General features: G+C 45.2%; 1 protein-coding gene across 3 annotated transcripts in view; it reads left to right on the forward strand.

Annotated features, from left to right (window-relative positions):
• The window catches only part of Kif6 (kinesin family member 6), a 323,846-nt gene that overhangs the window by 103,339 nt on the left and 195,072 nt on the right, over positions 1 to 25,435 (forward strand). For all 3 annotated transcript variants that reach the window (XM_059281632.1, XM_059281633.1, XM_059281634.1), the window contains 4 exons: positions 6,235 to 6,441; positions 15,818 to 15,961; positions 16,850 to 16,936; positions 23,437 to 23,540. In XM_059281632.1, the coding sequence (XP_059137615.1) occupies positions 6,235 to 6,441; positions 15,818 to 15,961; positions 16,850 to 16,936; positions 23,437 to 23,540 (542 nt within the window). The remainder of the gene's footprint in view (positions 1 to 6,234; positions 6,442 to 15,817; positions 15,962 to 16,849; positions 16,937 to 23,436; positions 23,541 to 25,435) is intronic.

The following is a 25,435-nucleotide window of genomic DNA, read 5'->3' on the forward strand; positions in this document are numbered from 1 at the left end:
GTGGATCGGCCGTCCATCCATGGAACGCAGAGTGGATCAGCCGTCCATCCATGGAACGCAGAGTGGATTGACTGTCCATCCATGGAACGCAGAGTGGATCGGCTGTCCATCTATGGAACACAGAGTGGGTCAGCCGTCCATCCATGGATGCAGAGTGGATTGCCTGTCCATCCATGGAACACAGAGTGGATTGGCTGTTCATCCATGAAAGCAGAGGGAGGGAGAGAAATGGGATGGTTTAGCGACACATTGTGTTCAAAATACTGGCAAGAATGGGCTGGGGAGCTGGACTGGCATAACATGCTTGCTGCACAATTACAAAGGTATGAGTTGACCCAAAGCCGGCAGAAGGCATGTGACTGTGATACCAGTGCTGGGAAGGCAGAGACAGGAGGATCCCTGGGACACTTAATCAGTGAACTCCAGGTTGAGTGAGAGACCCTGTCTCAAAACATAGTACTGAAAGTGTCTTGGCTACTTGTTTCTTGCTGTGATGAAACACCTTGACTAAGACAACTTATAAAAGAAAGCATTTAAATGGGCTTATAGTTCCAGAGGGCTAGTCAGTGATGGCAGAGCAGAGGCGTGGAGGCAGGGATAGCTGAGAGTTCATATTATGGTCTGTAAGCAGGAGGCCAAGAGAGGATTGCCTAAGTCTTTTGAAACCTTGACACCTGCCCCCAGTGACAAGCCTCTTTGAACAAGGCCACGCCCCCTAATCCTTCCTAGACAGCTTCACCAACTGGGCATCAAGTATTCAGATACATGAGCCTATGGGTACTGTTCTCATTAAGAGCAATTAAGGAACAATATTCAAGGCTGATCCCAACACACAAAGATCACCTCAGTGTCATTTCTTGGGAGCATCCATCCTGTTCTGTTTTGTTGTTTTGTCTGAGGCAGAGTCTCCCATTGAACTAGGGCTAGCTGGGTAGCTTATGCTGACTGGCCAGCCCCGGGATTTCTCTGTCTTTACCTCCCGAGTACTGGAACTGTAAATGTGCACTACTGTGTCTTGCCTTTTATGTGGGTGCTGGGGATAAAACTCAGGTCTTCCTGCTTACATGGCCTCTGTGTGTGTGTGTGTGTGTGTGTGGTGTGTCCCAATGTCCAGATTGTTAATTGATATCAGAAGGCCCAACCCACTGTGGGTGACACCATTCTCTTGGGTCCTGAATGGTGTAGGAGTGGGGAAAGCTAGCTGAGAACAAGCAAGCAAACATCGAGTGTGCATGTCTTCCTCTCTCTGTTCTTGACGGGATGTGACTGGCTGCACCAAGTTCCTAACGCTGGGACTTCTCTAACACGAAATTAGCTGAGGAAACCCCTTCCTCCCTCTGTGGCTCTTGTCCAGACTGTTTGTTACAGCAGTAGAAAGGAAACCCGAACACGTGACCATGCTTTCCCCACTGAGCCACCACCCCTGCCCAGACCACTTCCTCTGCTAGACACTCTGCCGCCTCTTCCTCACCTCAGGTTTGCTCCCATTTCACACACCTGGGCTCTCATTTCTGACTAGATTACAAGTTCCGCGGGGTCCACGGCCAGGTCTTATTTTCCGTTAGTCTCTGTGCCACCTAGCGTAGCTATCTACAAAGACTGACACAAAACGCAAACGCTCTCTTCATGCAGATGATTAATCATCCTGAGAATTTTTCCAAAGGCACAGGCGAGTGCCAAGAACACATTTGCTTAAAACATGTGCTCAGTTTTGAATTGAATCTGCCTAAATGGTGCCATCTGTTCTCAGGCAATTTCAGAAACATTCAAATACTTTTTTTTTTTTTTTTTTTTTTTACCTTTAAAAGGACAAGGGAATGGGCATGCCCACAAGGCATAGAGACTTCACTAAAGACAGCAGACATGGGCACATCTGATGACACAGCACCACATGAGGAACATTGTCTGAAGTCTGAGGAAAAGTTATCTAAGAGGACACCAACAGCTACGTCATGTAGAGAGTATTTATGAGACATTACAGAACTCGGCCATGGATTCCTACAACATATTACTGTGCCTAATTGCAAGCTCCAGAAATGTGCTTTTTTTGTGTGTGAATCTCTTATTCCTTTGAAATGGGCACATGCTTCCAATTCCCATTAAAGGCCTCAGCTTAGTTGCTGTTTCAGCAGCAGCAGCTTGGAAGGCAGAAGCAGCTGTTGACATCCCTTTGTGTGACTTTTTTTCACGTCACCTGTTAATTGACTTCCGGTTCAGGCCGTAGAATTTATCGTCACACAACAATGAAGTGAAACCTGTGTTTAGGTTCCGCAAATAACTTCAGCCACTTCCAGATCACCTCCAGTCAGGCTCTATATTTGAGTCTGTGGTTTTACACGCACGGCTATTTGCTGACCCACTTCAGCAGGAAAGAAAAGAGAGGGAGAAATCACAAGCTGCCTGGCTTTGGGTCTAGTTATTGAGGAAAGAAGTGACGGGCAAGCTCTCGCCCTGTTTAACCCACTCACTGCACCGTAGGCTCCGAACCTACTGCCAGCATTTTGACATCTGTGTATTTTGCTAGTTCATGTAAATCAACCATGGTGTGTACCGAGAATTTATATCGACAGAAAGAATTTCTGATTGAAAACACATCAACGTGTGTTCCTCCATCTGCGTGCACGGGTATCCAGACTGGAATTTCTTTGGTTCAGATCTGAATGGCTCTTAATTCATTCACATGAATATTTGTCTGGAACATTCTGTTTTGTTTTGTTTTGTTTTTTTGACAGCACAATGCTACTGACTCAATTGCTTGTATTTTTACATCATATTAATTTTTTTCCTAGAGAAAATATAAACCCCCAAAAGTATAGAGAATGGCACTACCAGTTCCTGATGATTTCACTAATCAGAAGTTGCTTCTGGTGATTTTTAAATAAAAGCAGCAGCATTAATCCGGTCCCTGACAGAGTCCTTGTGTGCCCTGAACGCTCAGGAGCCAGGTCTCCCCATCCACATCTCTCTCGACATTCTTGTCTTCTGAGCCCCCCTGTAATGACCCTCCAAGCTCTTCTTCCAGTATTCTAGGGCATTTCTAGCCCAGAGTTTACAACTCCTGCACATTCCTGCCCAAAAAAGTGCTTTCACTTTCAAAGGCCTAAGGACCACAATCAGGTTTATGTACCAACGCCCCCACTTCTCAGGATCACTTTTCTATCTGTTGCTGTGATCAAATACTCAACAAAAGCAGCTCAGGGGAGAAAGAGACTACTCTAGCTCACAGTTCTAAGCTCAATCCATCATGACAGGGGAGTCATGGGAGCGGGAGCTCAAGGCAGGTGCATACAGGAGTTGGGGGGAGTGCATGCTTGTTGATGCCTGACTCTGTCTTACACAGTCCAGGATCCCTTGCCTAGGAAATGATCCTGCCCACAGCTGGCTTTTCCCATGCCTATTAATGTCATCACAATGATTCCCCACAGCCCTGTCCAGGTGATTCTAGACTGTCAAGTTGACAGCCGATACTATGAGTCCCTTTGTTGGCCTTTCTCTTCCATCTTTACAGAAGGCCACCACCATCATTAATTCTCTGTAGCCTCCTGACTCATGACTTCCTGTTTTAATAGCATAAGGTATAGTTGCATAAATAGTTGAGAGAGCCAGTATTATGATTAGGTAAATTCCATCACAGCATTCATATCATTCTTAACTTTTTATTTTCCTCCAACTTCTATTTTATAAATGTATCATCGTTTATGACAATCTTTTCTGAAGGCCACTACATTTTAAGTTCTCCTAGTTTATCTCCTCTGTCACAGTTGGCCATTTGGGTTATACATCGGCACCAATTTCTTGTTATCTCGGGACACTGCATCTACTGTTCTAATTTATGTATCTCCTGGTACACCTTCTCATGACTTCTCTCTAGGAAATGCACATAGTGTTTTATTACTATGTCGTAGGGATTTTGCATTTGCAGTATTATAACATATTGCTAAATTTCTTTTTAAAATCTCTTAATTTGTATTTCCCTCAGCAGTTTGTGAAAACTTCCATGTCTTTGTGTCTCCACCAGCCCTCATTTTCTCAGCCTTCGTTTTGTATTGGTGGGCATGGAATAATTATCTTCATAGTTCTAAGGTTGACACTCAGGGTTTATAACTTTGAGCAGGTTTTCTAATGCTCATTAAATGTTTTTCTGATTTCTTTGAGTTATCTAGTTCCCTTTCTCATTTATCCCGAGGTTTTTTTTTCTTGTTGATATTTTAAAGTATTAATTATCACTTTGGAAGGATTACAATATGCTCATGTATTTTCTTGTCTTGGTGTCAAAATTGTGTTGTTTGTTATATATAAGCATTTAGTCCATTCTGTTATTTATTTGTATGCACAGTATCAAAAGTGATCCTCAATTTATTTTGTTTTACTGTGTGTTTGTGTGGTATGAACAAGCACATGCATGTGTATGTGGTGAATGCATGCATGTATGTATGTATGTATGTATGCATTCATATGTGAAGGTGTGTTCATGTGTGTATGTATATATGCATTCATATGTGTGTGTGTGTGTGTGTGTGTGTGTGTGTATGCATTCATATGTGAGGTATGCTCACCTATGTGTGCATGTGTAGGAACCAGAGGTCACCATCAGGTGTCTTCCTCTATCAGTGTTCTTAGGTAATAAATCTCTATAATTTCATTGTCTTTTTTGCCCTTCTGAATAATTATGTGTCCTGATAAATTCTTATTAGGCTATTAGAACTTAATTGATTTCACATTTTGATCTTGCAAACCCAGTAAACTTTTTTATCTATCCTTTTCCTCTTCTGTGTGTGTGTGTGTGTGTGTGTGTGTGTGTGTGTGTGTGTGTATGGAGTATGTGTGTATATGTGTGAGTGCACTCTCATCTGTGAGTGTGGAAACAAGTATGGTGGTCAGGGTCTGACACTTACTTTCCGTTTTGTGTCCGACTGACTCTTTCCATTCTCCTTCTGAACACCAGGCTAGCTGGCTCACCATCTCCCATGAGCCTCTTCTCCTACCTCCCACCCGGCCTTAGGAGCAATGGAAAGACAGGCGTCTTCTACCGACCTGACTTGTGTGGGTTCTGGGGATTCAGACTCAGGTCCTCGTGCAGTGCTCTCGCCGAGCTGTTTCTCCAGCCCAGACTCCTGCTTCTCACCAATTTGGTTGTAGATACTCTTGCATTTTCTAGACAAATCTCCCTAGTTTCAATGCATGGTAGAATTCTTGTTCCCCCTTTTCCTCTCCTTGTGCCTTCTGTTTAATTTTGGATTATTATATTGGTTGAGTTTTCTATCTCCGTGTTGAATGCAGAAGTGATGTTGTGCCTCCTTGCTGTGGATTGGGTTTGCTATTGAGATAATGAGGTGTCCCAGAGCGCACATTCCTCCACTCTTTCCACAATGGTATCATTAAGCTTTTCCCTGAGGTTGGGTTAAAGTATGGATTGTAGTCAGATAAAGAAATAAAGTTCTCATCTAGGTCAGAAGCTTAATATCGTTTTCTCTCTCTCTCTTTCTCTCTCTTTCTCTCTCTCTCTCTCTCTCTCTCTCTCTCTCTCTCTGTCTCTGTGTGTATCTGTCTCTCTCTGTCTTTGTATGTCTGTATGTCTATATGTCTTTCTTTCTCTCTGTATGTGTGTATGTGTATGTATGCATGTGTGTGTGTGTGTGTGTGTGTGTGTGTGTGTGTGTTGTCCTGTGCATGTGCATTTGGTAGCCAGATGTTAACACTGGGTCTCTTTCTCAATCCTCTCTCCTATCTATCTTTTGAGACAGGGTCTCTTACTAATGTGTTAAACTCTACAGCCAGTGAACTCCTGGAAATCGACCTGTCTCTGCCCCACCTCCACCGTGTGTTAGCGTTATGGATGTACACAACCTTGCCAGGCTTTTCCACATAGGTTCTGGGAATCCAAGCTTGGGTCTCATGTTCACACTGTAGGTCTTTACCAATTGAGCCACTGCCCTATCCCCCAAAGACTCCATATTTATCCCAGTAGAGTGCTTTTGTCTCCATCTGAATAGCCCATCCACATTTGTTACCAGTCACCCCACAGTAACACCACGAGGAAAAGAACAGACATTAAGGGGGTCAGCCAGTCACCCCGCAGGTAACACCACGATGAAGAGACCAGACATTGAGGTGTTCATCCGTGAGTGTTGGCTTCATAGGCATACAATACAATCTAAATTCTAAAAATCTTTTGATACTCTTGGAAGGTTCTCAAGTCAAATTATTATACTTTTGCAATTTCTTCTTTTCTAGACTCCTATGAACCAAGCTTCAACCCGATCACACTGTATTTTCACTGTTCACTTGACCAGCAAGGAGCCGGGATCTGCTACCGTCCGACATGCTAAGCTCCATTTGGTTGACCTGGCTGGGTCAGAGCGTGTTGCAAAGACTGGAGTCGGAGGTCTGCTTCTGACAGAGGCCAAGTACATCAACTTGTCACTGCACTACCTGGAGCAGGTAAACTGGGTGGAACAAGATCAGTTGCACCTACGTGTGCTGCATGTACGTATGGCAGACATTCTAGTCTCTGTTGGTTTGTTTTTTTAATTATGGTGAAATATGCATAACAGCATTTATCTTTTTCATAGTTTTAAAAACAGACTCTGTGTGTGTGTGTGTGTGTGTGTGTGTGTGTGTGTGTGTGTAGAGTCCAAAAGAGGCTATTGGATCTCCTGAAGCTGGAATTACACATGGTTGTGAACTGCCAAATATGGGTGTTTGGAACGGAACTGTGGTCCTCCTCAAGAGCAGTACATGCTCTGAACAGTTGAGCCGTCTCTCTGGTCCCAGTTTTTGATCATTTTTTTAAGTGGAGAGTTCAATGGCATGAAGTACATTCCCAAATAATGTGCAACCAGTCATTATCCATTCCTAGAATTCTTCATAATCCCAACCAAAAGCTCTGGACCTATGGAATATGAACACTCCTTGTACCTTTTGCTTTTCAGCCTTTTGGTCTCTCTGACTTTGCCTACTCCATGTGCCACAGGTGGAATCACTCCATGTGTGTCCTTTGGTAGGTGTCTTGGTAGAGATACATAATGATTCCATGGTCCCTCCACATGGTAGCATGTAACACAGTTCTATTCCCTCCTGGGATTTGCGTGTGTGCGTACATACAAGCCCCTCCAATTTGTTTCTGCACTGATCCCTTCAAAGTCAGTGGGCTGCATCTGTCCCTCGGCTATTGTGAGTAGCACTCCTGTGAACATCCGTGTATCTACTAGTGTTTTGTAGGTGGGAAGTGTTAACTTCTCCATTTTACAGATTGCAAACATTACCCCAAGGTCACTCACATAGTAACAGGGTGAAGATTTGATCTCAGCACACAATCGTTTTTGTTACTTTGGAAAAAGGGGAGGGGGTACTGTTGCCTTTTTATCTATATTGTAAAATGAGTGCTGGACCTGAATCCCACTCCAAGTGGTCCCTGCTGCCTGCTTTGTTTGTTGCTTCCCCAGCTCAGAGGTCAGAGGTCACCTGTGGTGATACTTTATTTGTATGTTAATAAATAAAGTTTGCCTGGAGATTAGAGGAAATAGCAAGCTGTTTTAAGTAAACACAAAAGTCAGGCAGTGGTAGCATGCGCCCTTAATTCGATCATATGGCAGGCAGGGTCTCTGTGTGTTCAAGGCCACACTAGGGAACAGAGCCAAGCCTGGTGACACATGCCTTTAATCCCAGTACCAACCATAGAGACCTGGAGGTCTGTACAGACAGACAGTGACAAGGAAGTGAAGTAGCTGGCTAAGAGCCAATGAGAGGGCAGAACAGCAAGGCAATAAAGGCACAGGTAGACAGGAAGTAGCTCACTTTTGGGAGTGCAGAGCTGGTGAGGTAAGGGTGGTTGGTAGCTACCCTATTTCCCTGATCTAAGGCTTTCACCCCTATATTTGGCTCCATGTTTATTATTTAATAAGACCATTTAGAAATTTGTCTCGAGTCACCCCTGAGAATGTAACTCAGAGATGAGCAGTATTTTGCCAGCTTCTGGTAACTTCATCTGGTCAGTGTTTTCCTGCTATGGTGGGTCTCTTAGCCTTGGCTTGTCTTGAGCCCCCCACAATCCCTCCTGACCACCACCCAACCCACTAGCTGCTCTACTTGTAACTTTTGAATCTGACTCTGAGAGCAAAGAAAACTCACCAAATTTAGATAGATGAATCCTCTACCCCATCTGTAAAATGAACGGATTGGATGGAGGATTTCATGTGTTCCTTTCTTGTTCTTGAATGTTTAGCCTAAAAGATCGAGGATAACAATGACAATAAAAAGTCTCTTTTCTTTAGTGCCTAAGGAAACCTTTTGAGATTAGTGTCTTGATGCTTCTGAATAGTCGCATGGCTGAAGAGGCCATGCCAGAGGAACCCACCTGAATGAGAGGACATGATTAGCTGCATTCCTGAGAACCTCAGGAATGCAGCCCTAGATGAGAGCCTGCAGGCATTGGCCATTTCAGTGCTTCTGACAAGAATCACCAGCTCTAAGCGCTTTCGCTCAAATATTCCACACCACTTATACTGATGGAGCTTTTCGCTTAATAGGACATTTACTGGAACAATGATATATGCCCATAATGGGCTGTATTCAAATTGCCTTATTTCAAAGAAATGTGTCTATGTGTTCAGATGGCAGCATGGTTTTAATTCCCATTGTGTCCATCTGTTCATACAAAATTACATTCTTCAGCTGAATCAAACTTTCTACCAATTGTAATCACTCAGGAGAAACATCCTGCCCCACATCCAATTCCTTCTCTTTCCATACAATCTCCTCAAATTCCTGTCTGTCACTAGAATTACTCCACTCCTCACACTCCTTCACTTTACAATCCTTGTGAACATTCATGATGCCTATGTGGCCCTTCTTGTCTCATTAATTACTTATCTAGCAGACATTGATGATGATCTTATGAAGGTCAGCTTTGTCAGCTTGACCCAGCTGGGAGTTACCTGGGAAGAAAGGCTCAAGGAAGGATGGTCTACATTGGATTGTCCCATGGACATGTCTGTTGGGGATTGTCTTCATTAATTTCATTAATCTGGGGTGACCTAGCCCATTGTGGGTAACACCATTCCCTTGGCAAGGAGTCTTGGACTATATGAAGTGGAGAAATCAAGTTGAGTACGAGCAAGCATGCGTTCATTTCCCTCTGCGCTTGACTATGGATGCTCAGCAACTGAGCACACACTCTTTCATTTCCCTCTGCTCTTGACTATGGATGCGACCAGCTATTCGAAGTTTCTACCTTGACTTCCCCAACGGCAGACGGTAATCTGGAATTACAAACTAAAATAAGCCTTTTCTCCCCCAAGTTGCTTTGTTTCAGGATATTTTGTCACAGTAACTGAAGTGAGAGTAAGGCAGGTCTATACGGTGCTCAGGGGCGTAGAAAGAGCCCTACCCCGAGGCCGCTGGTCTGAAGCAGAGGCCATCACCGTAAGAACATGGCTGCACCTCAGGTGGGAACCGTGAGAAGCAAGGAAAGGGGCGAGGAAAACTGGGCTGAGACTGAGGAAGCATGAGTCAATGATGCCTCTGAAGTGGAGAATGAGTGGGTGGGAGCAAGGCCAGGGTGGGGTAGAGCAGGTTGGGTCTTCAGAGCCCTGAGCACATCAGCAACTCGCCCCAGCCCAGAGGACTATTCACTTCGGGCTAAATGTCATTCATGTGTCACTGGCCCTCAACACTCTGTTTCCTTTCCACCCACCACATCAGGACAGCTGTTAGCTATTTTCTCTTAGACCCAAGTGCCTTCGCAGGCAAGGAGGAGGCTTGGCATAAGGTCACGGGGAGAAAAGATACTAGCAAGAGAGGGAACGAAAACAGAGTATGGGAGGCGGCAGACATGGCCCTGGACCTTAGGGTTTAGGCAGGCTGGGAAGAGCTGCTGGTGAGCAGGTGGGAGGGCAGAAGAGAATTACATTCAGAAAGAAAGAGAGAGAAGCAGAGCACTCACTGTAAAGTAAGAGCAATGAAAAGAGAGAGGAGATACTTAATGAAATCGCATAACTCATGGACATTTATGGCCAAATTATCTCTCTGTATATTTTATGATGTGGCTAAAGAGACTGGGAGTGTAAAACAACTTAGTGTAACTAGCTCATCCATCCACTCAGTAGATAGCGACCGAGTCTCCACTGGAAGCTGTGGGTTGTGTTGGGCAGTGGGGTAGATTGCTGCCTGAGAACAAGCTGTGTATCATGGAACCAGGAAAGCAGAGGAAACTGTTCTCTTGATTTCTGTTTCTGTGATGAGCACCGTGATCAAAAGCGACTTAGGGGAAGAAAAGGTGTGTTTTAACTTCCAGGTTGCAGCTCATCATTCAGAAGGAACTGGAAGAAGAAATCACACAGGAACTCTGCTGCTGGCTCACTCACAGCTCACTCACTCTTAACCCCGGAGCACCTGGCCAGGGTGTGGTGCCGCCCACAGTGGGCTGGGCCCTGCTACACTAATTACCAGTCAAGACAGTCCCCCTCCCCAGATAAGTGCACAGGCCAATCTGATCTGGGCAAACCCTGAAGGGAGACTCTCTCCTCAGGTGACTCTAGGCTGTGTCAGGTTGACAGCTAAAGCTAACTGGGACAGAACTAATACCTACATATAGTCAGATAAACACCGTAATAGACTCCATATAAGTGGTGATAGTTAATCACTCCCTTTCTCTATGAGTTTCAATATAAAAAGCAGGTGTAGAAAAGGGACTAGTCTGCTCAGCTGCTGTGCATTGATTGACTTGCATTGGTTTAGAAATTTCTCACAGAATTGTAGTTGTCCTGCTGGTCATGTTGGAGAGCCTTCACACCTGCTAGAACTCAGCCAGCCTGAGTTCACTGACTCTACATTTTTAAGTGATTAATATTCAGTGTGCCAGAATATTGTTGGTTTTGGAGTTCTCTTTATGCATGCAGCACTTTTTCCAAAGCATTTCCTCAAAAACACTTTAAGCCACAATAACAGGGTACCCCTTAGCCCCAGAGCCCGAGTTCGTATGAGGAGAAGGAAGGACAGCGCATGTACTCGTGCTAACCGGAAACCTCCACAAGCGCCCTGGGGGTGACCTGAGGTCTCCATCAGCCCAGACAGCAAGCGAGAAACCACAGGGAAGCAGTATTTACTCCCCAGCCCTTCAGAAATCAACTGGGGTTGCAGTCAGCCATCAGCCAGTCTCACAGCCCACATGGCTCCCGCCAAGTGAGCTTCGGTCACACTGTGCTCAAGAGTGAAGGTGCTGGGCCACCTCCAGTCATAGCTGCTCCCCGGCTCGGCTGGTTCCCAAAGATGGTTTTCTGTACTCTTCTGAGGTCTTTAAAAGAAAATCTCCTTTGGAGGGAGGCTGTAGAGACAGCTCTGTGGTTAAGACGCTCACTGCTCCTGTAGAAGACCCGAGTTCAGTCTCCAGCACCCAGGTCAGGTAGCTGAGAGCTGCCTGCAAATACGGATCCAGGGCGTCTGATGCCTTCTTCTGACTTCCTTGGGCACCTGCATGTATGTGCGCGCACACACACACACACACACACACACACACACACACACGCATGCATGCATGCACAGAGAGAGAGAGAGAGAGAGAGAGAGAGAGAGAGAGAGAGAGAGAGAGACTAACACAAATACACATAGATAAATAAAAATAAAGTAAAGCCTTTTAAAAATAAGAAAAAAAGCAAACCTCTTAATCCATCAAGTAGCTGAATTATGGATACCAGCAGAGTTTCTAGGTCTTGACGGTATCACTAAGTGTGGTGTGAAGTTCCATTCTCTGTTACTAATAGAATGCTGTAAGGAGTATTTTGCCATTGTATTTACATGTGGAATTCAGGGTAGGAGTAAACATTACAAAACAAACACACAGCAATAACAAAAATTCCAAGGGGGCTGAAAGATTGTTCAGTAATTAGAAACACACACTGCTCTTCTGAGGACCTGAGTTCAGTTCCCAGCACATGGGTCAGGCAGCTCACAGCCTCCTCTAACTCTGTGTGCAGGGTCCAATGCCTCTGGCCTCCATGGGTACCTGCACTCCAATACATATACCACACACACACACACATACACACACACACACACACACACACACACACACACACACACACACGGACATGCTGTGGGATGGTCTGTATGTCAAGTGTGTTGCTGATTGGTCAGTAAATAAATCACTGATTGGCCATTGGCTAGGCAGGAAGTATAGGCGGGACAAGGAGAAGAATTCTGGGAAGTGGAAGGCTGAGAGGGAGACATTGCCAGCCGCCACCATGACAAGCCGCATGTGAAGATGCCGGTAAGCCACAAGCCATGTGACAAAGTATAGATTAATAGAAATGGATTAATTTAAGCTGTAAGAACAGTTAGCAAGAAGCCTGTCACGGCCATACAGTTTGTAAGCAATATAAGTCTCTGTGTTTACTTGGGTCTGAATGGCTGTGGGACTGGCAGGTGAGAGAGATTTGCCCCGACCATGGGCCAGGCAGGAAAACTCTAGCTACACGGACATGCACAGGATTAAAATTTTAATACAGACATCCTAGGGTCCCCCCTGCTACTTAGCCTCCCTGGTTCTGTGAGTTACAGTCTGATTGTTCTTTGCTTTATATCTAGTATCCACTTATGAGTGAATACATACCATGTTTGTCTTTCTGGGTTTGGGTTACCTCACTCAGGATGATATTTTCTAGTTCCATCCATTTGCCTGCAAATTTCATGCTGTCATTGTTTTTCTCTGCTGAGTAGTACTCCATTGTGTATATGTACCACATTTTCTTAATCCATTCTTAGTTAATGGGCATCTAGGTTGTTTCCAGGTTCTGGCTATTACAAATAGTGCTGCTGTGAACATAGTTGGTCATGTATCTTTGTGGTATAATTGAGCATTCCTTGGGTATATGCCCAAGAGTGATATGACTGGATCTTGAGGTAGAGGCTATATAGCAGGGGGGACCCTAGGATGACTGTGGCTTATAATAAGTTTTGGTCTTACACAATTACTGGGCAAGCCTCAATGAAACATTTCACTATTAGGATAAGAATTTATACTGTATCAAGCTGATAATAGAAAAATAGCCAGGCAGTGGTGGCGCACACCTTTAATCCCAGCACTCAGGAGGCAGAGGCAGGTGGATCTCTGCGAGTTCGAGGCCAGCCTGGGCTACAGCGTGAGTTCCAGGAAAGGTGCAAAGCTACACAGAGAAACCCTGTCTCGAAAAAACAAACAAACAAAAAAAAGACAATACATCAGACCTTCAAAAGTATACATCAGACACATGCCATTGCACAGGTATGCACACACACACACACACACACACATGCTCATACATACATACATACAATTAAAAATGCACATGAACCCTATGGCTTTTCTGCTTAAAACCCCGAAGAAGGCCTTATATGTCACTCCAATAAAAGCCAATGTCCAAGGAAGGAAAAAATTTGATACAGAACTGGGGCAATAGCTCAGTTTGTAAATGCTGCTGGGGAATCTGAGTTTAATCCCAAGAATCCATGTCAAATGGGAGGCGGGGGCCCTGGTGAGAAAGTTGAAATCCTGCATTTGGAAGGTGGAATCAGGTGGATCCCTGTGGCTCACAGGCCAGCAGGAGTCACCTGATTGGTGAGTTCCAGGCCAATGAGAGACCCTGTCTCAGAAAAATAAAAATAAAAAAAAGAGAAGGTGGGAAGAGCTTGAGAAATGACATCCTAGAGGTTGTCCTGTGGCAGGCGCGCGCACACACACACACACACACACACACACACACACACAGTGACCCCTCCCCACTCCTGTGCCTTGCTCAGGGTCCTCTCTCAAGGAAATGGGCCAGGCCTACACCAAGAGCAGACTCTCCTGAAGACTGCTACAGCACTGAGTGCCTCCCGTTTAATAGATAGCTCCCCAGAAGTGTTCTCCAGATCTTTGTGTATGTGCGTGCGTGTGTGTGTGTGTGTGTGTGTGTGATCTTTGTGTATGTGCATGTGTGCATGTGTGTGTGATGATCTTTGTGTATGTGCATGTGTGTGTGTGATGATCTTTGTGTATGTGTGTGTGTGATGATCTTTGTGTATGTGTGTGTGTGATGATCTTTGTGTATGTGCGTGTGTGTGTGTGTGTGTGTGTGTATGATGATCTTTGTGTGTGTGTGTGAGATGATCTTTGTGTATGTGCGTGTGTGTGTGTGTGATCTTTGTGTATGTGCATGTGTGTGTGTGTGTGTATGTGATGATCTTTGTGTATGTGCATGTGTGTGTGATGATCTTTGTGTATGTGCATGTGTGTGTGTGATGATCTTTGTGTATGTGTGATGATCTTTGTGTATGTGTGATGATCTTTGTGTATGTGTGTGTGTGATGATCTTTGTGTATGTGTGATGATCTTTGTGTATGTGCGTGTGTGTGTGTGTGTGTGTGTGTATGATGATCTTTGTGTGTGTGTGTGAGATGATCTTTGTGTATGTGCGTGTGTGTGTGTGTTTGTGTGTGTGTGTGAGATGATCTTTGTGTATGTGCGTGTGTGTGTGATGATCTTTGTGTATGTGCGTGTGTGTGTGTGATGATCTTTGTGTATGTGCATGTGTGATGAACTTTGTATATGTGCGTGTGTGTGTGTGTGTATGTGCATGTGTGTGATCTTTGTGTATGTGTGTGTGTGTATGTGCGTGCGTGTGTGTGTGTGTGTGATGATCTTTGTGTATGTGCCTGTGTGATACATGCATGTGATTTGTGCACATGTGGAGCAGAAGAAGATACTGGATGTCTTCTATCTTCTCCATCTTGCTGCCTTGAAATGGGGTATCTCACCGCTGCCCTGAAACAGGGTGTCTCACTGAAACAGAAGCTCACCACTTGGCTAGGCTGGCTGGCTGGCAGATGAGCTCCTGGGACCCACCTGTCTCTATGTCCACTGGTGTTGGGGTGACAGGAACATTTTTAAGACCATAGTCCCACTTTGATGTTGAATTACTTTCTCTAGCAATTTTAGATCCTTTCATGGAGAGGATGTTGGGACGTCCCTTCTGGTGGGCAGCACATGAAGCCCTTCCAGCTCTAAGGATTAGATCCTTATTGCAAAGCAAACTGGAGCCTGCCTCTGGCTGCAGCCATCAACCCACAGGTCTAATGGGGACCAAGATGCTCCCTAGGGAAGCTCAGGATGAGAGAAAAGAAGTCTGTTCTCATGTAACTTATGAATAAAGAAGTATACAGCATCAGGGTGTTTGGCAGCCACCTGTGGCTATGAAGAGGCTACCGTAGAGATGGGAACATGAACCCACTAACCTTTATGTAGCAAAGAGCTTTCCTATTTCCATTCCTCCTGACTGAGACCAGTGTGACTTACATTTTCTGTAACCTGCAACCAAAAGTGAGTTCACTAATACCACCAGGAAGCTTTATAAGCATATTCTTTATGTTACTCACATCAATGTTCCCTAGAACAGTAATGAATGAAAGAGGTTCAAAGTTGGGAGGACAGTGAGATGCTTAATTGATGATTCAGCAGCCGCCATGATGCTCACTCTTCCTGCAGGTGCCGGGAGGCCAGGAGAGGCTTTTAGAATCCCTGGAACAGAGTCACAGGCGGTTGTGAGCCACTCCGTGTGGGTGCGAGGAATCCAACTCGGTCCTCTGGAGGAGCAGCAAGTGCTCTAACCACTGAACCACTTCTCCAGCCCCGTTTCTGTCATTTGTACATTGAAAGCTCTTGTTAGAATGACTGTTCCGTGTCTAAGTCTTGGTGTCTCCTGTGTTCAGTTATTGTCTCCTTTGTATTCACATTATTGAAAAGTCCGTTGTCGGTGAGCCTTTCCTGCCTGGCTAACACCATCATCTGCCCACCTTCCCGCAGGTCATCATTGCCCTTTCGGAAAAACACCGCACACACATCCCTTACAGGAACTCCATGATGACCAGCGTGCTCAGAGACAGTCTGGGGGGGAACTGCATGACCACTATGATCGCCACTCTCTCGCTAGAGAAGAGGAACATTGATGTACGCGGTACTTCTCCCTGTCACTGGGTGGCGAGGTGGAGTTGAGGGGCCCGGGTGGGTCTGACCTCTTGTGCGGTGCTCACGTAACCCTCAGAGGTAAATACACCACAGGGCCCGTGGCTTTGCCTTCCTTGCCAGTGTCATAATCAACCCATGTGGGATCCCGTCTCAGATGAATGGCTTGAAGAGGCCATGTTTGCCCACCTCCGAAGGCCTGATGACAGAAAGAGAGAAGGGAATCTTCACCTGCTCTTGCTCGGTTCCTCTGACTGGTGAGATCTGGTTATCTTGGAGCCATCCTGAGATCTGGTCCTGGACTCTCTCAAATGGTGGCACCTGGGTGCCTTCCCAGGGGATGGACGCTGCTGAAGGGCTTCCCAGGATGGCTACAGAGCCAGCTGGGGTCTTGTAAGAGTCAGATTAACATTTTGGATGTAGACACTCCCCCAAAGAGGAAAACAAGTCATTCATGGTGCGTCTCAAGAAGCACCAAGTCACTCAATGCTGTGAAAACTTCTCCTTTGGTTTATTACAAACATTTACTTTGTGGTCTTGTATGCCTGTGGGTCATAGTACCTGCTATGGTTATGATTTGCATGTGACATTCTGGTTTAACAGAGTCAAATACATAACAACTGCCTCTTGGGACCCCAGGATTGCCTATATTTTTGGCATTTGGCATTTTACCAAGCCAAACCCATTAAGAAAAAGAAAGAAAATAGTATCTTAGGGCCAAACTCCCTCATTTTGAAGCATATTTATTTATTGTGTGTTTTTACAGACATCTTACCCTTTAGGTATCTTTTTGTATTAATGAAAATTGAGTTTTATCTGGAGAGAAATGCCATGCCATCATATTTTAAGAAGCTATTTTGTGGTTTTCCTTAGGAGTCCATCTCTACCTGCAGATTCGCTCAGCGAGTGGCCCTCATCAAAAACGAAGCCATCCTCAATGAAGAAATTGACCCCAGACTGGTAAGCAAATACTTGATTTCTGAGACAGGGACTTCTGTCACTTAGGCTGGCCTTAGTTTCCTTTCCAGGTGAAGATAACCTTGAACTTATGGCCCTCCTGCCATCTGAGTACTGGCATGACAGGCATGCGCCACCGCTCCTGGTTTTCCTGGTGCTGAGACAGAATCAGAGTCTTGTGCATGCTGAGCAAGTGCTGTATGCTCTGAGCTGCATCCCCAGCCCCAGAAGAAACTTACAATTTTAGTTAGGCTCAAAGAACTATATATATGTGTGTGTGTGTGTGTGTGTGTGTGTGTGTGTGTGTGTGTGTGTATATATATATATATATATATGACTAGCTGAAACTGGTTGTGGGGCCGTGGCTCTGTACTAAGCAGTGTCCTAAGTACCTGTATGCATTCACTGATGTAATTTGCAACAACCTTACAATGAGCTATTCCGGCTGTCTCCATGGATAGTGAAATTGAGGCATAAGGGTGTGAAATAACTTACTCATAGTCTTAGTGAGAGTGGGTAGCAGAGCCCAATAGTCAGGCTCAAGAGATCTGCTTCATGACCCAGCATGGCCCATCCTGTGGGCACACCCAACAGGTTGACATGCAGTGGCTCAGTGGGACAGTACTCACCCAGCCCTGGGTTCAATCCTCAGAACTACAATGAGAAAAATACAATTATATTTATATATTCAGATCTTAGCCTTTCACAAAGCACCACTTTCCTTTTTCAGATGGAATATCAAGTCATTTTTCACACATCTCATAAAGAGAGAGAGTTATTAAGTAGAAATATTTTATACAAGCATCTTGTTACATATTCTAGAGTTTCCTAAAGGTTAGCTATAGTTTGATTCATGGAAAAATTAACAGTTTTCTTTGTTTCATAAAAGTAACTCCTGCTTTATCAAAGCAACTATTTATGCAAAGAAATCCCAGATACATGATTCACTCACTTTGAATATATTTTTTCCTTTGTGTTTTGTAAGTTCTCTGCAAAGGAAAAATGGATCAACTCAGGCCATCATCAAAAACTCTGACTAAATCTCCCAGTCTTGTCAAATTCCATGATTAAGGTTGTATATTTTTGAATCACTTAGCTTTTCTCATTTCTCTCAGAAATAAGCTGATGTGAGCCTTGCAATATGCAGAGTTTAGAAATGTGAAATCTCACCAAAATATGATCACTGATCACCGTTGTGATCTGAATTCCTACTCTGTCACCCACCTCCCCCACCTGCCATCATTCCACTGACGGGCAGAGGGGGAGGAAGGGAAGGAATAATGGACTATCTGTCTTGCTCTGCCAGCCTCAGGGAGATCAGCGGGTGAACAGGAGCTTCCTTGCACCCACCCTGGTCAGACCGCAGCATCACACAGAGTCCCAGGAAAGGGAGCAGAATGCAAAAGCAGAGTCAAGAGGAACTTCACCCCTAGGAATGTAGTTGGTTGTCCCTGTTCCTCCTGCATCCCAAGAGCATCACTGTGGCCGTCCCTGCCCCTCCTGCAATGTCCTTGTCCCTTCTGCATCCCAAGAGCATCACTGTGACTGTCCCTGCCCCTCCTGCATCCCAAGAGCATCAATGTAGCTGTCCCTGCCCCTCCTCCATCCCAAGAGCATTGTTGTGCAGAATGAGAAAGGTCCTATTATCTGGATGACAGAAATTAGTTCACAATTTATGGAAAACAAACATATAAGATATTGGAAGCATTTCTTTATTTTCTTTAAATTTTGTCAGGGAGACTTTTCTTTGAAGGATCTGAAGGCAGAGGATATCAGCATGTGTTTGATGTAGGTCTGTGACAGATTTAAAGCAAAGAGAGATTGGGAGCAAAAAGCTAATAACTGATAATTGAAGCAATTGCCTTGGTTCTTCCTAGTGCTGACTGACATGATAACTGCCAAGTGCGGCTTGCTAGTCTCCCTAATAATGGCATCTAAAGCATACACTGGTGCTTATTATTTTGAAGTGTGAAACCTGTCTGAAATACAAGTGACAATGAGAAATTCATCCTAGGAGGCAGGAGGGCTGGCTCAGCAGTTAAGAAAATGCACTGGTGTTGCAAAAGACCCAAGTTCAGTTCCCATGTCAGGTGACTCACAAGTTCCACTGCCTGGAACTGCAGCTCCAGAAAATGATACCCTGGGCATCCTCGGGTACCTGCACTCATGTGCACACATCCGCACACAGGCATAATTTCTAAAATAATAAAATAATCTGTTGTAAAGAAGTATTTTAAAAAAAGCCACCCAAGTTATAATTTGCTGGGATTTCCTTGTCTTACTCTTGGATTTTAATGCAGAATCACCAAACACTAATACTTCAGAGCAATGTGGTGATGGAAGGGACATGAGCTGGGCAGAGTCTGAGATGACTGGACATGGGCCAGGATCTCTCCAGATGCCTCTGAGTCCACAGGAAATCTGTAGGAGGCTTGGCCATGGTAATAGTAGTTTGGGCTTATCAGTCTTTAGACAATATAGAGCCAGGAGATGGCTCAGTTGGTAGAGTGCTCATTGTGCAAGCATGAGGTCCTGGTTTGACCCTAGAACCCACCTAAGAAAGCTGGTGGGAGGCATACACTTGTCATCCCAGTGCTGGGGAGGCAGAGATAAGATGGTTCCTCGGCCATGTGCACCCCATATACATCCACAGGCACAATGAAAACTATAGCAGCAGTGTAGCTAGAGTTTTCCTGCCTGGCCCACAGTCAGGACAAATCTCTCTCACCTGCCAGTCCCACAGCCGCTCAGACCCAACCAAGTAAACACAGAGACTTATATTGCTTACAAACTGTATGGCCATGGCAGGCTTCTTGCTAACTGTTCTTACAGCTTAAATTAATCCATTTCTATAAATCTATACCTTGCCACATGGCTCATGGCTTACCAGCATCTTCACATGCTGCTTGTCATGGTGGCGGCTGGCAGTGTCTCTTTCTGACTGAGCCTTCCACTTCCCAGCTTTATTCTCCTCCTTGTCCCGCCTATACTTCCTGCCTAGCCAATCAGTGATTTATTTATTGACTAATCAGCAACACATTTTCCATACAGAACATCCCACAGCACAGCAGTCTCAGTTTAGGAGAGGTGGTAAAGTGAATGACTGAGTTCTTGTCGAAGAGTTCTACTCTGGGTGGCTGCAAAGTTTCCGGCTGTTTTCAAAGGAGGCCGACAAGTAAAGCATGAAGCCCTGTGCATTTTAACAAAGTCCCTGGAGCCTGTGTCTGAAATGCTCTTGTGATTTGGAGGGATTGTTGGTCTGTTTGATGTGCTCAAGGGAGCCTGAAACTCACCCCTATAGAGTTGTGTAAGCATCTTTAGAATGAGTTACATGAGGGGGGGGGCCCGAGGCTGCTGTCCTCAAGTGTGGACAGAGTTAACCCTGGGATGGAGTCACAGTCCTGGACCTTTGGAGTGTGGGCATTGAACCTGAGATGTCTGCTTCCCTCACTAACATAAAACCAGTGAAGAGGGAGCCAAAAAATGAATCTATTCCCCTGATACGGAGACACCATGGAGGCCATCTTTCATATCCTGGACTTCAGTAGAACAGATGATACTTTCAAAATATTTTTTTTTATTTTGTGTGTGTGTGTGTGTGTGTGTGTGTGTGTGCACAAGTAGATGGGTATGTGCAAGTGGGTACAGGTGCCTGTGGAGGCCAGAAGAAGGCATCAGATCCCCTAGAACTGGAATTATAGGCAGTTGTGAGCCATCTATCCTGGTTGCTGGGAACTGAACTCAGGTCCTCTGAAAGAGCAGGGCTCACCACTGAACCAGCTCTCCAGCCCCACAGCAGTGTTTTCTTGAGAATTTGAAAGCCTTACCCCTCCTTCGTATAGGTTTGAATTTCACATGCACACAGCCCCTTGATCTAAAGTTGTTTGCTTGTGTGTTTGTGGTTTTGTTTTACTTGATATAAGGGCTCACTCTGTGTCCTAGCTGGCCTGGAACTCTGTGTAGATTAGACTGGCCTTGAACTCACAGAGCTCTACCTGCCTCTGCCTCCTGAGCAGCAATCCCCGAGAAAAGGAGAGAATAAACAAACTTACTGGAAAGGGACAGAGGGAGGAGTGCTGATGTTAACCTAGCTCGTTTGGGGACTCAAGGATTTCTCAAGGATAGGTCCAAACAGATGTCCACCTTTTCACTAATGCTGGGTAGTTTTATGTCAACTGGACACAAGCTAAAGTCCTTTGAGAGAAGGGAGCCTCAATTAAAAAACTGCCTCAATTAAGAAAATCTTAAGATTGGGCTGTAGGCAAGCCTGTAGGGTAGTTTCTTAATTACTGATTAACGGTGGGGGGAGAGGTGCAGCCCACTGTGGGTGGTGCCATCCCTGGGCTGGTGGTCCTGGGTTCTATAAGAAAGCAGGCTGATAAAGTCATGAGGAACAGTAAGCCAGTAAGCAGCTCCCCTCCATGGCCTCTACATCAGCTCCTGCCTCCAGGATCCTACCCTACCTGAGTTCCTGCCCTCGGGGCTTTTGATGATGAACTGTTATGTGGAACTGTGAGTGAAACAAACCCTTTTATTTATTTATTTATTTATTTATTTATTTATTTATTTATTTATTTATTTATTCATTACTTTTTAAGGTTCATTTATTTTGTATGCAGTGTTCTGCCTGCATGTATGCCTACATGCTATAAGAGGGCACCAGATCTCATCATAGATGGTTGTGAGCCACCATGTGGTTGCTGGGAATTGAACTCAGGGCCTCTGGAAGAGCAGCCCATGCTCTTAACCTCTAAGCCATCTCTCCAGCCCAAAATAAACCCTTTTTTAAAATTTGGTTTTGGTCATGGTGTTTTATCACAGCAATACTAATTCTAACTAGGACAAGTGTGTTTTTAGATCACATAGCAGGAGGGCAAAGGATTCATGGATACTCTAAGTATAGAAGGAAGGAAAATTACATTTTATAATTGTTGGTTTCTGGTATATTGGAAGGAAACTTATGAATGGATTATGGACCAAATAAATTTCTTATTAAATTTTGGTTCCATTTATCCTGAAATACTATTGGGTGTTCTGTATAGACAACAACAAGATCTGCAAGTGTGGGCAGATGGTTTTCTTCCTTTCATTGTCTCATCGGCCTAGCCAAGAATTTCAGTAGAATTTTAAAGACATCCTTGACTTATTCTTTCTGCCACTCATTGCTAAAATAAAGGTTTACTGTAACTTTTTCATTGACACTCTCCAACTTAAAGATGTTTGTCTACCTTCAGCTTGACTGAGTCTTTACAATGTGTCAATGAATTCTTGATAGTATCAAGAACTAGTTTTAGAATGAGATTTGTCGTGTGTGTGTGTGTGTGTGTGTGTGTGTGTGTGTGTGTGTGTGCATGTGTTCACAGACACCAGACAAGGACATTGGTTGTGCTGTTCTATCACTGTCTGCTGTATGCCCTTGAGGGAGGGTTCCCCTGCCCTGATAAGGACTGGTGGCCTCTCAGCCCCGTAACTACCCCTCCACTCAGTTCTGGTGTGGCAGGCGTCCCTGTCCGGGGCCTGAGCTCTAAGTGGGTGACGAGATTGGTGCTCAGGTCCTCAGGTCTGTGCTCTACGCACCCTCACCTGCACAGGCGCACAGACACATGCACACTCACACATGCACGTGCACACACACTCACTCGCGTGCACACACACAGTCTCTCACTGGCCTGAAGCTCATCGACCCAACTGCGGGGATCCGCCTCCGCAGCACGAGGTCCCACACTGCACCACCGCATCTGCCTTTTCCTCCCGGGTTCTGGGGTCACTCACGCCTTTGTGCAAGGCAGACAGCTTACAGACTGAGCCATCTCCTTAACTCCAATAAAATTGGGTGTATTTTATTAGAATATTATATGCCCTTGAAAATTCGTGATGAAGAGCTGCATAAACTAAGATAAATGAGCTGAAATCACGACAAAGAAAAAGAGAACAAGGTGCAGTTACATGCGGTAATGGAATATGCACACAGTTTAAGGCATGTAAATGATGGTGTAATTACTTAAGGAGCATGCATATGGAGTATGAGTATGACAGTGGAGGGAGGTGTCTGGATAACTCCTAACTTCATTATAGCACACCCCAGGAAGGACAGAAGGGGAACACAGAGAGATGTCTCAAGTTGTATCTGTAATGTTTTATTCGTTTAAAAAAATAGTTATCGACTTATTTAGACCAAACGTTAATGTTAGCGGCACTAATGCCTTCTAGATTGTTCTCTATCCAGTTTTGTATTCTAGAACAGTTAATAATTTCAATTAATTAATCACCGTGTCTGCACACTTAATACACATGTAGAGTTCAGAGGACAGTATGTGCGAGTCAGTTCTCTTCTTCCACCGTGTGTGTCTGGGTCCCAGGGGTTGAACGTGTGAGTCAGGCCTGTCCCCTAACCATTGAGCCACCTTGCACATCAATGCCTCATAACTTTGAAAGCCGCATGTTTGCTGCCATTGAAGTTGCACCAGAACTGGACGTGTGCTCTCTGGCTTTTCCCTGCACAGATGATTGTCCGCTTGCAGAAGGAGATTGCAGATCTGAAGGCGGAGCTGGCCGTGGCCACCGGGGAGCTGAGGACAGAGGCGCTCACCGAAGCAGAGCTCCATCAGTAAGCACAGACCTGCTTCTCTTTTCAACAGAGAAACCATTGAGTTCTCTGTCAAGCTCAGAGCCTGCTTTGGTCTGCTGGGAAGGTCGGAAACCACACCGAGGTACCGGTGAAGAGAGGAGGTTCTCCATGGGAAGTGGGTCCAGGCTGGCAGCATCTCTGGTGCCTGCGCTTTGAGGAAGGGCCAGAACCCCACGATGGGAATGCCTGTCCCAGGCCAGCTGCTGAGAAGGGGCTGCAGACTGAGTGTGCCGTTTCACATTACCTACACCGATGCTCTGAGCCGTGGGTCTCAGATCTGAAAGGGATTTGTATTATACTCATGTTGTTTCAGGCACCAGTGTCTGTCATGCCAGCATGACGTCTCTTCCTTTGTAAGTACATGGCCCATGTATTACAGTTCAAAACTCGTGTTTGTCACAAAAGCCCAGACTCAGGACTTTGTAGAAGCTTGTGTTGTCACACCAGTGAGATTTGGTACGTTGTCCTTCGTTATGACTGTGAGCTGTGGAGCCGGGCTCTGTTTCTGTGTGACTGGGAGCTGTGGAGCCGGGCTCTGTTTCTCTGTGACTGTGAGCTGTGGAGCTGGGCTCTGTTTCTCTGTGACTGTGAGCTGTGGAGCTGGGCTCTGTTCTGGGTGGTTCATTAAGGTTTCTGTGATGCAGACAGTAGACCAGGCTGAGGAGGCACTAGTGGGCTCCATTTTTAAATGAGAAGTAGAGCTGGGCTGGGGATGCGGCTCAGTCCTAGAGAGCTTGTCCAGCATACGTGACTGCCTGGCTTCTGTCCCCTGGCACTGCACAGACTGAGCATTGAGTTGCACACCTGTAATATCCACACTGGGAGGTAGAGGCAGGAGGATCATAAGTGCAAGACCATCCTTGGCTACGTGGTGGATACAAAGCCAGTCTGGAGATGCATGAGGCCATGTCTTTATTATCTTATTTTTGTTGAAAATTGATTTTGTCATATGATATATTCTGATTACAATTTCCCCTCCCCTGCACTCTTCCAAGGCTCCTGACCTCCACACCTTTCTTTCCCTCTTGGAAGACAAGCAGGCTCATGTTCTGATTTGTTTGCTTGCATTTTATTTCTACCTTTTAGAGACCATGTCTTAAAGAGAAGACGACGTTCTGTAAGATCTTTCTAAAGACACAATGCCACATCACCAACTCTCTCTCAAAAGGGAATTGGTGAAGAAAAAAGGAAACAGATCTCTTTGAACTGCTGTGTATTGAGGCTGGCATCATGGTGCGGCAGATAACGATGCTTGCTGCCATGTCTAATGTCTGAGTTTAATCCTGGACTCGGGGTGGAAGGGGAGAGTGATGCTTGCGTGTTCTTCTTTGATGGCCATCTTCTCGTTGTGACATACACGCACCCCCCACATACACACACCATACACGCACACCATACACACACACCTCATCACTACACACATACACACACCACACCCCACACACACCATATACACACACCATACACACACACCCCATCACTACACACATACACACAACAACCCCCCACACACACCATATACACACACCATACACACACTCCCCATCACTACACACATACACACAACAACCCCCACAAACATTCCATATATACACACCACACAACCCCACACCCCACACACACCATACATATATATGCATATATATAGACACACACCACACACACACACCCCACACACACCATATATACATATCATACCCACACCCCATAAACTACACACATACACATACAACACAACCCACACACACAACATACACATACATATATCACACACATACCATACTACACACACAGCACACACCTACATATCACCACATATACAACACACACACACACACACACATGCACACACAATGTGTTTTAAAAAATAAACT

This window comes from Peromyscus eremicus, chromosome 16_21 (genome assembly GCF_949786415.1).
Source record: "Peromyscus eremicus chromosome 16_21, PerEre_H2_v1, whole genome shotgun sequence".
NCBI lineage: Eukaryota > Metazoa > Chordata > Mammalia > Rodentia > Cricetidae > Peromyscus > Peromyscus eremicus.